Source organism: Doryrhamphus excisus, chromosome 11, assembly GCF_030265055.1.
Source record: "Doryrhamphus excisus isolate RoL2022-K1 chromosome 11, RoL_Dexc_1.0, whole genome shotgun sequence".
Taxonomy (NCBI): Eukaryota; Metazoa; Chordata; class Actinopteri; order Syngnathiformes; family Syngnathidae; genus Doryrhamphus; species Doryrhamphus excisus.
Genome location: NC_080476.1, coordinates 2,780,533 through 2,791,944, shown reverse-complemented (window position 1 = coordinate 2,791,944; position 11,412 = coordinate 2,780,533). Strand labels below are relative to the sequence as shown.

The window sequence follows — 11,412 nt, the reverse complement described above, 5'->3', positions numbered from 1 at the left end:
GAAGGCAAAGCTCTCAGTTTACCCGTGGATCTATGTTCCCACCCTCTCCTATGGTCATGAGCTTTGGGTCATGACCCAAAGAACGAGATCGCTGGACTCGCCCTAAGAGATAGGGGGAGGCGCTCAGTCATCCGAGAGTAGAGATGCTTCTTCACATCGAGAGGAGCCAGTTGAGGTGGCTGGGGCATCTAGTCCGGATGGCTCCCTGGTGAGGTGTTCCAGGCATGCCCAGCCGAGAGAAGCCCCCGGGGTAGTAGACTAGGACACGCTGGAGGGATTATGTCTCACAGCTGGACTGGGAACACCTTGGTGTCCTCCCAGTGGAACTGGAGGAGGTGGCCGGGGATCGGGAAGTCTGGGCTTCCCAACAGGGACTGCGACCCCTGTGACCCAAACTCGGATAAGCGGAGGAGAATGGATGGATATTTGGCAGAATAGGCTTGAATCTAAATGCATTTATTACATTGAAATGGCTTCCAATCTGGTTTAATATGTGGTGTTTCATATACAGTACATACAACAGTTTGATTACATTTAAAAAGTGCTGAAAAAAATATTGCACATCTTGAAAATCCATCTTATATAACAGGAAGTTGCAAGCAAATAGTCACAATGGAGTCAAATACATAAATACACATTTCATTTTGATATTATTTTAGTGCTGTATAAAATAGATACTAACATGAATTGAGATATTTAATATGAATATGTCCGTCAATTACTTCAAATGCACCTAAATTCATTGCACTGGTGTATAATAAATAACTTGCTTTATCATGATTTAATCATAAATAGTAGGTTGATGGATGCACAATTAAATTCATTATTTTTTGTTAAAATAAATAAATGTTTTAATTATGGATTTCATGGCTCAATTGGACCATAGAATCCCTCCAACCCGCCAGTAGCTGTTTACGGTAAAGCAACATATTGATGCACCGTAGCCGTGTGACCAGCAGAGGGCGGTATTTATGCTTGCAAACTGCTGGGAATCCCGCGGATTTATACAGGTAAAACAAAGGGGCTTTTCATGTTGGCAGGCCAACCTCCATGAAAAGATGTCCATTCTGAAACTACAAGTCAACGGAGTGGCTGAGCAAAGACCAGGTAAGACTTGCTTCATTGAATTATATGGAATATAGGGTTGCCAACTGTTCAGTAAGAAAAGTAGCTATTGGCTGTTTGAGAAAGTCGCTGGATGATCGTCTAATTTGCATATCATTAGCATATGATGATGTAAAATGGTGTAGGAATAGAGCGTAACCTCAGGAGAGACAGAAACGCCTTCATTAAAATGGCCAATGAGACCTTTAGCACAATTGAGCAGCAATAGCAGATGATGTCGTGTTTATTCTGTGGCTGATATTAGCATGACTCGGTGTGGTTCATGACTAGCGCGCTCTTCTGGTCAATATATGTAATAGCAACTTAGTTTACCCCGGGAATTGGACTTCAATCCACTTCGTTTTCCATATAAAGAGTAGAAATTGACTAAAAACTAACAATTAAAATATAAACACACCTGCTTGGTTGGGACCCAGTGCTTTCACTGTTGAGTCCCCAAATCCCAGAAAACTCCTCGACGATGCCAGAAAAAGTAAAGAGAATTGTTGCTAGTCGCTTTTGAGAAAATATGTCGTTCGGAGGGATGGAATTTCGTCAACTCTGTTGGCAACTCTCGCCTAAGTCAGTATACCACTGCCACACTAGTGAGGGTAAGCAGCATAGACCATTCATACTGGAGATGGATGGGCATTTCAACTCAGGATTTTCTTATCTCACGCCACTTTTATCTCATCATTTCAACTTTTTTACTCATAACTTTGACTTATCTCATCATTTTAGTCACATCATTTCGACTTTTTCCACATAATTTCATCTTTTTATCTCATAATGTGGACTTTTTTCAACTCAGGATTATGACTTTTTCTCAGAATTCTGACTTTGTATCTCATCATTTTGGACTTTTTAGCGCATCATATCGACTTTTTAAAAATCACATAATGGTTTTATTTTATAATTAATATTAATAATAATCATTTGACTTTTTATCTCACAATTTCTATTTCTCATAATTATGCCTTTGTCTCATAATTATCACTTTGTACCTCATTATTATGACTTTTTATCTCACAGTTTAGATGTTTTTTCTCATAATGTTGACTTTTTAATCTCATAATTATGAGGTTTTTATCTCACATTATGGACTTTTATCTCATAAATTTGAGTTTTTATCTCACATTTTTTATTTTTTGTCTCATCATTTCGTGTTTTTAATCTCACATTTTCAACTTTTTATATCATAATTTTAAGTTTTTAACCTCACATTTTTGACTTCTCTCATAATTTGGACTTTTTCATGTCATCTCGTCTCATAACTATCACTTTGTATCTCATTATTGGGAATTTTTATCTCACAATTTAGACATTTCTCATAATTTTATCTCATAATTATCCCACATCTTTGACTTTTTATCTCATAAATTTGAAGTTTTCATGTCACATTTTGACTTTTTATCTCTTAATTTTTTTCATCTTATAATTTCATCTTGGAAATTTGATTTTTTAAATCTCCTGATTATGTCTAATATCTATGACTGTTTGTCATAATTTTGTTTTTCATCTCATAATTTCATCTCGGAATTTCGTTTTTTTAAATCTCATTATGTCTAATATCTATGACTGTTTGTCATAATTTTGTCTTTTCATCTCATAATTTTGACTTTTGATCACATAATTGTCTTTCTTATCTCCGAATGTGTACTACGTGTACTATGTGTACTATTCAAGTTTTGGTCTGTGTTTGGATCCTTGATGGTGAGTTGAACTGCATGCCAGCCGTGGTGTGAGCGTACACGTAGTATTTTCCTCAAACACGGCATGTGATATCGTCCATTTTTATGTTGCTTTTGATTGGGATTCGAAAATGTTCACGTCCGTTATTGCGGTGTAAGAGTTTGACGACCAATCAGAGCCTGTTTTACACAGATGTGGGTTAAAGGTGATGTGTGGCTTCCCTGTGTTTGTTTTGCCATCCCTAAATAGCCGCTTTGTCGTCCAAGACAAATATGAGGAACACACCATTTCAAGTATGCTTTCTTAAAATGGCCAAAGGCAGGCGTGACCTTTGAACTCTTAAGTGCCCCAGAATTGCTAGTGGCCTTTTGTAGAAGGAGAAGAGCGCAAGGTGGTGATGAATGGAGGGTGTCTTGTAGTAACGAGGACCCCCTTTTAAGGCCTTTCTCTGAGAGGAGAAGGAGGGAGGTGCTTTTGGATGGAGGCCTGGCCCCCTTTACAGGATGTTCTCACAGGATGTTGATGGCTGGAACCAGCAGTCCGAGCTGAGCGAGAGAGCAGCCTTTTGGTTTCCAGTGGTTGCTATCTAACGTCAAGAGGAAGGGTGTGTGTGTGTGTGTGTGTGTGTGTGTGTGCGGCTGATGATGTGAAATCAACGTAGTCAGGACACGCTGGGACGACGACAACTCTGCTGAGAGTCAGGTAAACATTTTTGTTTTTCTATGGAAGCCAAACCACACGCATCACACCCTACTTCACCCCACTTCCATAATTGTAGCACAGCTCTCCTGTCAAATACAGGATCTTTGACTAGCTCCTTAAATACCTCCATCCTATTCAGGTATTTGGTCTATCCTATAGCCCACAGCTTCTCAACTCTAATCGTGAGACCACCGCCTACTTTTGGCAGCCATTTCTATTTGGATTTATCTGCATGCTTTACTGTGGCCTCGTGGTTAGCATGCTGGCCACACAGTCAGGACATATGGACCACCTGGGTTCCCATCTGGGTTTGCATGTTCTCCCCGTGCATGCGTGGCTTTTCTCCGGGTACTCCGGTTTCCTCCCACATTCCAAAAACATGCTAGGTTAATTGGCCACTCCAAATTGTCCATAGGTATGAATGTGAGTGTGAATGGTTGTTTGTCTATATGTGCCCTGTGATTGGCTGGCCACCAGTCCAGGGTATACCCCGCCTCTCGCCCCAGGACAGCTGGGATAGGCTCCAGCATACCCGCGACCCTTGTGAGGATAAGCAGCATAGAAAAAGGATGTTTCATTTTTTTACACTTTTAAATTTGTATACATTTTTTTTGTAAGTCATTTTTATTGATTTTTTTTCGTTTTTACTCTTTCATTGAAGTTATTTTCATTTTTAATATTTTCTTACACTTTTATTTAAGTTATTTTATTTATATGTATTTTTAAATTATTTCTATGCTTTAATTGACTTTATTTTTTAATTTGTATTATTTTCTTACACTTTTACTTGTCATTTTTATTCATATTTATTTTAAATTGTTTTTTACACTTTAATTGAATTATATCATTATATTTATTTTCAATAATTTTTATACTTTGTTATTTTTATTGTATTTCTTTTTTTTTTTTAATTTGTATTATTTTATTATTTTGAACACTTATTTTTAAAGGTAATATCTGTTAATTAATTTGTGCTATTTTGTGACACTTATGTTGTTTGTATTTTAGTTTAGAATGTTTTTCTTTTATTTTTTTTGGTAGAGTTTTATTTACGTAATAAAAAAATAGTTTTATCATGTCATTTCTATTGTAATAGTTTTTCAATCTATTAATTTTCGGACTCACTTGTCCTCACTTTTTTTATTTTTATTTTCTAAAATAATATTTATGCTTTTATTACAGTCATTTTTATGATTTATTTTAGCATTTACACTTTTAAGTCATTTTTAATATTATTTTTTCATATTTTTCTGCTTTTGTTTCAGTCATTTTTCTTTTTCTTTTTTTTTTTTTAGCATTTACACATATCTATGGACACGATATTGTAGCGCAAACGTGTTCGTACAGTATCGTATTTGACTTAAAAAGACGCCAGACATGACTTGTATATCATATGACATAGTTGACTTACTGTCTGTGGCCCACCCACAATGATCTGTAACCCTCTTTTGGGTCCCGACCCAGCGGTTGAGTAGCCCTAACATAAAGGATCTCAGACCGGCGTTCTTGTAGCTGTCATACAGTCGAGAGGACTTTTGCCTCCCATATTGTCATCATGAAGGTCTGCTTGTTTTCCTGCTCGAGAACAATGAGTCACGCAAAGATCTTCACATGATGACGAAGCCACTGTCATTGGACAATGCTTTCATTTGGAAAGTCATCCCCTTTCCGTGGAACCGGTTGATAAAGGAGAAAAAGCCCCTTTTTCTACGTGAGTGAAGACATAAATAGCTCAGTCAAAGGTCAACCCAGCCGCTCCACTTCCCCTTCGCTTCCTCTAGCGAGCCTTTGGCTCCCGGCGAGCATCCTGCTCTGGTGTCTACTCATGATTGATCCTTGTGCCACAGCAACATGGCCGCCTCGACGCTGCTCCTCGCGCTCCTCATCGGTGGCATGGCGTCCGCCGCTCACCGTCCCCGCCTTCCCCGCCACCGCCCTTCCTGCCACACGGTAAGTCCTGTTGATTCATCATCTCTGGCCGTCCTGCACGTTCCTTACCTTTTTTCTTCTTCGTGTAAACAATTAGACGACTTCATTGGCAAAGCCCTTCTCAAATGACCGTTAGTAGTCGTTGATGTAATTCTGGGACGTAAGTCATCCCGCTTCCTGCCTTCCTTCTTCCGAGGAAATGCTCCACTCAGGTGATGAGACATGGAATCACCGCTGGCTCATAAAGGGAGCGTTTAAGGAACATAAGAAGGAACGTCAAAGTTGCACCAACATGGCTCCATGACCAAGGTGGTCCACATGAAGCTCATCCATAATAGTTTCCAGCCATCACAATTCGATATTTACACGGGAATATCCGTCATGGTGTTGACCACACCACGACATGCCATGGCCAAGTGGCGGAAGGAAGCTAAGAGGTGCTAACAGTTAGCCTAGCTGCCGTTGGACTACATCAGGTTCCTGACGCTGAATGGCCCAGGAGCTCTTCCGTAAAGCCACACCTGGCTACGTTAGCCATGTAGCAAGTGGAGCGTTATTTCGCTATAAACGCTACAATCTCTTCCGCCGTTCCGTTGTGTTTTCTTTATTAGCATGCGGAACCTGTATTAGTTACCAATTTTTTTAGGTAAGGAAGCGATGGAGGGCGGCACGGTGGTCTAGGGGTTAGTGCGCAGACCTCACAGCTAGGAGACCAGGGTTCAATCCCACCCTCAGGCATCTCTGTGTGGAGTTTGCGTGTTCTCCCCGTGCATGCGTGGCTTTTCTCCGGGTACTCCGGTTTCCTCCCACATTCCAAAAACATGCTAGGTTAATTGGCCACTCCAAATTGTCCATAGGTATGAATGTGAGTGTGAATGGTTGTTTGTCTATATGTGCCCTGTGATTGGCTGGCCACCAGTCTAAGGTGTACCCCGCCTTACGCCCGAAGACAGCTGGGATAGGCTCCAGCACCCCCGCGACCCTCGTGAGGAAAAGCGGTAGAAAATGAATGAATGAATGAATGAATGAATGCGGTCAACGCTGACGACGTACGAGCAACAAACTCCCTGATTGTCACATGGAACAAAACAATCGCAACCGCAAAGCCAATTGACGAAATAAAACACACGATAGCGACCAAAAACAGGAGAAGCCCAAAGTAGACCAAAAATTGAGGACCAACTCATCAAGTCTAAAATAACGTCATCATTTTACCCAACGAGATAAATGAGTCTTTTAGGTTTGTCTTGCTGTTGCTTGCTAACAAGACAAAGGCATGATTGAGCTTAACGTTTACACCATATGCCCTTCCTGATGCAACTCTGGCCGGGGATTGAACCCGCAAACCTGGCGGAAGCGTATACACTACACCACCAGGGCGTACCACAAGACTTGGTGACAAAGCAGGAAAGTGTTGGGAAGAAGTTTGCCCTAAAATGTTACATAAAGAGTCCTGTCATTCATTCCGTTTGTTGATATTTGACTATTTTGGATTTGAGTGACTCCAAATATTGAACGGTTGGCAACCCCACACAAGCCTGACGGCTATGGAGTCAGCGAGGTAAGCTATGGAGTAAGCTAACAGTTAGCCTAGCTACTTCTCTGAATTATTGGACCACTTTTTTCCAGGTGCGGTTTAGCACATTGCTACGTCTCACAGGTCCGTCCAGGTACGACTATTGTCGATAACTTTGGTGTGTAATGTGACTTAGCTGGATGCAAAACAAGCGTTAGCATGAACGCTACAGCATCACTATTTTCCACTATTTTTACCGGCTGATTGTTAACCAGAAGAAGACCATGTGTTTTTTTTTTTTAAATCACAGTAGTGTTTTTTAATGCTGTTGTTTTTCCAAAATCTTGTTCTTGGTCTCCCAAATACCGACCATTTCCATCAGTTAAAACATGGTATTTCCTGGGCTGGGTTAAAATACACAGACGCTAGACGTTACCCTGTGCAGGTATTGTGTAAGAAGCGAGCACTTTTCATCAAACCACAAATATGCCAAGAAAAACTTGAAAGGCCTTAGTGAGAAATCAGAGATGGAGACAGTTTAATGGGCTGTTTTTGGACTGGAAGACATTCGAGGGTGGGGTGGGGTGGGGGTTCTTCAGCCATGTGGTTTGAGTTATGAACTCAATAAGTACAATAAATATTTCAATGTGCCAAGGGGGAGAAAATGGCAAAGAAGGGGGTACCTTCTTGGCTGCTGTTTTTCTGACTTGGAGAACTGAGATTTTTATCATAAACACTCTTGCATAGCATGCGGTAGTGGATCAGTCCAACATCCACTACGAACATTTTGTTCTCTGTCGGCAGGTCCAGATGAGCGTGGTGGTCTGCAGCAATCTGAGCCTCACCAGCGCCCCAGTCAACCTCCCCCCAGGTATACAAACGCTGGACCTCTCACACAACCAGGTCCAGAACCTCACCCAGGAAACCCTGGCGTACCGCAAGGACCTCCGTCACCTCAACCTCCACTCAAACAAGATCCACTTCATCCAGCCTGGACTCTTTGAAGACATGACTGATCTTAAAATCCTGGATCTGTCCAGGAATCATTTAAATGTATTTGCGCATTCCAAAAACAAAATTGGGACTCTTGCAGCCGTGGAGACTCTTGATCTGTCCAGTAATGGGTTGTACACCGGCATGTCCGACTTCTTAATCGCGGACTCCCCCTCACTCGTGGAGCTGTCCTTGAACAGTAACAGCATCACCAAAATAGCACAAAACACTTTCGGGGGAGCTTTGTCTTTGAGGAAAGTCAGCCTCCACAACAACGTCATTCTGGAGATCGAAGATGGTGCCTTCGACTCTCTGGATCATCTCACCGAGCTCGATTTGTCCAAGAATTCCATCACGTGCATCACAGACTTCAATCTGAGTCGGTTAAAAGTGTTAAACCTCAGCAAGAACAGCCTTGAGATTTTCCAGAGCACGAGACTGACCGATGTGTACGACCTGGTCTTTTTGGATCTGAGCGAAAACAAGCTGCCTTGCTTCCCGCTGCTCCCGGCAAACAACGCCATCCGACATTTGGACCTTTCACGCAATCAACTGCAGAGCGTCAACATGACCGACACGGCAGAAAGAAAGACCCACGTGGTTTTGAATCACCTGAGATACTTGGACTTGAGTTACAACCAACTCAAGGACATACCCCAGTCTTTTTTCCACACGATGACCTCCCTGGAGGTCCTGAACATGAGCAACAACTGTATAGACGCATTTTTGATCGCTGACAAAGACTTTCTACCCGCAGTGAAGATTATCAACCTCAACTATAATTCCTTACAGAGACTTTCATTCGGCGAAGCTACTCTACAATCTTTGAAAGAGCTTTTACTACGAGGAAACCACCTCAGCACCCTTGAACAGCAAACACTCCAGAGACTTCCAAGTCTAAACCTCCTGCAGCTTCAGGAGAACAACCTGAGAGTCTGCCCCTCGGACATGAAACCATGCCTGTCAGACCACAAGCACCTCCATCCTCCAGACTGCGTCCATTTCTCTTGCATTCCCAATCTGAAGTACCTTTACCTTTCACAGAACAACCTGAAGAGTTTACCTGTCAGTGCATTTGCTGATACCCCTCTGAGCCTACTGGACTTGTCCCTCAACTCCGGCCTGGAAATGCATCCAGACTCTCTGTCCGGTCTGGAGCACACCCTAGTCCACCTCTTCCTGAGAGAAAACAACATTTCCAAGCTGAATACGGATATGTCATCGCTAAGGAGCCTCAGAGTCGTAGACCTGTCCACCAACCAGCTGACCAGTCTCCCCGCATGGTCCAAAGAGTCATCCATCGAGACGCTCAATCTGCAGAACAACAGCTTAGTCACTCTAGAACACAGCACCATGGTTGCTCTGGAACGCTCGTTAAAAACACTCTATGTGGGTTCCAACCCTCTCAGCTGCTGCGGCAACCTCGGCTTCCTGCATTTGGTCCAACACTCGGCCGTGGTGGTGCCCGACATCGAGACGGTCACCTGCCTTCTAAGGGAGGACGCGGCACCGGTCAATATCGAGAAAGTGAGCCAGGAAATGTGTCACAGCCCAAAGAAAGTCAACCATGTTATTGTTGTTGTCGTGTTTGTGTTGTTCGCGGCGATCACATTGGGACTGATGGTGAAATACTGCAAGTCGAGGAAACGGAAGCATGTCCGAAGGTTTACTGCATGAACAATTTAGAAGAAAACTTTTTATACCTTGGGAGGATTTTTCAAACGGATGTGACGGCTGAAATTGGGTTTGAAATCTCAGACTTGCACTAAAGTAGGCCGGTTGGGGACGAAAGAAACCACTAGAAAATGAAAACTTTTTTTTGAAAAAAAAAATCTTTCTAATTATGTTTTCCTGTTTGGTTTTGATACAAAAAATATCTTAATGTGAAAAATTGACTTCTCTGCTGCTATACCCTGAACGTAAAACGTATTTGTCATTTGAAACACTGAGACACACTTCCTAATCTGACACTGTTTATTAGCTTTGCTAATCTTAGTTTAGCATAGCACATCACAAGGACTGGAACTGAAGGAACACGATCCTAAAGTTACATTTTGATAAAGAAAGAGCCACATTGCTCACAAATTTGTTGAATTTCAGTGACTTTACGACATTGAAGCTTGCTACTCACCTCACTTTAGCAAAAATCTGATTATGCTAATTATGCAGCATTACAGTTGAAGTAATTTCATTCATTCATTTTCTACCGCTTTTTCCTCACGAGGGTCGCGGGGGGTGTCTTCGGGCGTAAGGCGGGGTACACCCTAGACTGGTCGCCAGCCAATCACAGGGCACATATAGACAAACAACCATTCACACTCACATTCATACCTATGGACAATTTGGAGTCACCAATTAACCTGGCATGTTTTTTGGAATGTGGGAGGAAACCGGAGTACCCGGAGAAAACCCACGCATGCACGGGGAGAACATGCAAACTCCACACAGAGATGCCCGAGGGTGGAATTGAACCCTGGTCTCCTAGCTGTGAGGTCTGCACGCTAACCCCTAGACCACCGTGCCGCCCGTTGAAGTAATTTGCAACATCAAAATCACTTGTTGACATTCAGCCTAAACACCGCATTTTTCTTTTAAAAGCTTACAACACTACGAAAGGTTAAAATAAAACAATATTTACTGTTCGATGAAGTATAATGTTAATGAAGAAGCCACATGACTTGATTGCACACTCTTTATGTAGACTGCACTTTGTTTGTGATTGTATCTTTTGTGAACACTAAGAGCTGAATAATGCTAAAAGTCAATACATATAATTTATTTTTCTATTATATAAGCCAAGCTGGACATTTTAACTGTGTTTTGTTGTAATGAGTAGCAGGCCTATGGTTGTCCCACTACATCTGTTATGTGATATTGGACTGATCACCCTCGGTAGTATACATTGGTATAAATGTATGATACGTATACTGTGGTGACACACTGACAAAATGTGATGAATCATAAACCTGTGCACACTGTATTCACAGCCTTTTGTCCCTCATTTTCATCCAATTTGGAATCAATCGTTCTTGTTGTCGGGCCCCCAACATGCCAGCTTTGAAGTAATTGTTGTCATTAATACCCTTGATGATATGTTAATACATTTGCAATGTAAAAATGAAGAAAGGAAAGTTGCATTGGTACCGCTAGCTTGACTACCGCTAGCTTGACTACCGCTAGCTTGACTACCGCTAGCTTGACTACCGCTAGCTTGACTACCGCTAGCTATTTTGACTTAATTTGGCATTCTTTGTTTTACAAGGGCATTTGACAACATGCATTATATGGATCATGTATTATTGTGTAAAAATGCCTCATAAATATAAGAAGCAGAAAACGGTAGGGGAACTTTTATTGGGACAGCAAGTTTGTGTGTGTTTATAAAGTCATCGGTTAATAACCGCAGGTACTACAAGTCCCAGAATGCACTGTGACAGACGACGTCTTGGCACGGAGCTGTTCTCCAGTGATCCGTA

At 41.8% G+C, this 11,412-nt stretch overlaps 1 protein-coding gene across 2 annotated transcripts; it reads left to right on the top strand.

The window, feature by feature from the left end:
* The first annotated feature begins 3,309 nt into the window (after nucleotides 1-3,309).
* Nucleotides 3,310-11,412, top strand: lrrc32 (leucine rich repeat containing 32). 2 transcript variants are annotated; one of them, XM_058086415.1, is made up of 3 exons: nucleotides 3,311-3,498; nucleotides 5,346-5,448; nucleotides 7,748-11,410. In XM_058086415.1, exons 2-3 carry the CDS (start codon nucleotides 5,350-5,352, stop codon nucleotides 9,611-9,613), a joined length of 1,965 nt encoding a protein of 654 aa, XP_057942398.1. In that variant the 5' UTR covers nucleotides 3,311-3,498; nucleotides 5,346-5,349; the 3' UTR covers nucleotides 9,614-11,410. The 2 variants fall into 2 exon arrangements, with proteins under 2 accessions (XP_057942399.1, XP_057942398.1); XM_058086416.1 differs by lacking the exon at nucleotides 5,346-5,448 and having other exon boundaries at nucleotides 3,310-3,498; nucleotides 7,748-11,412.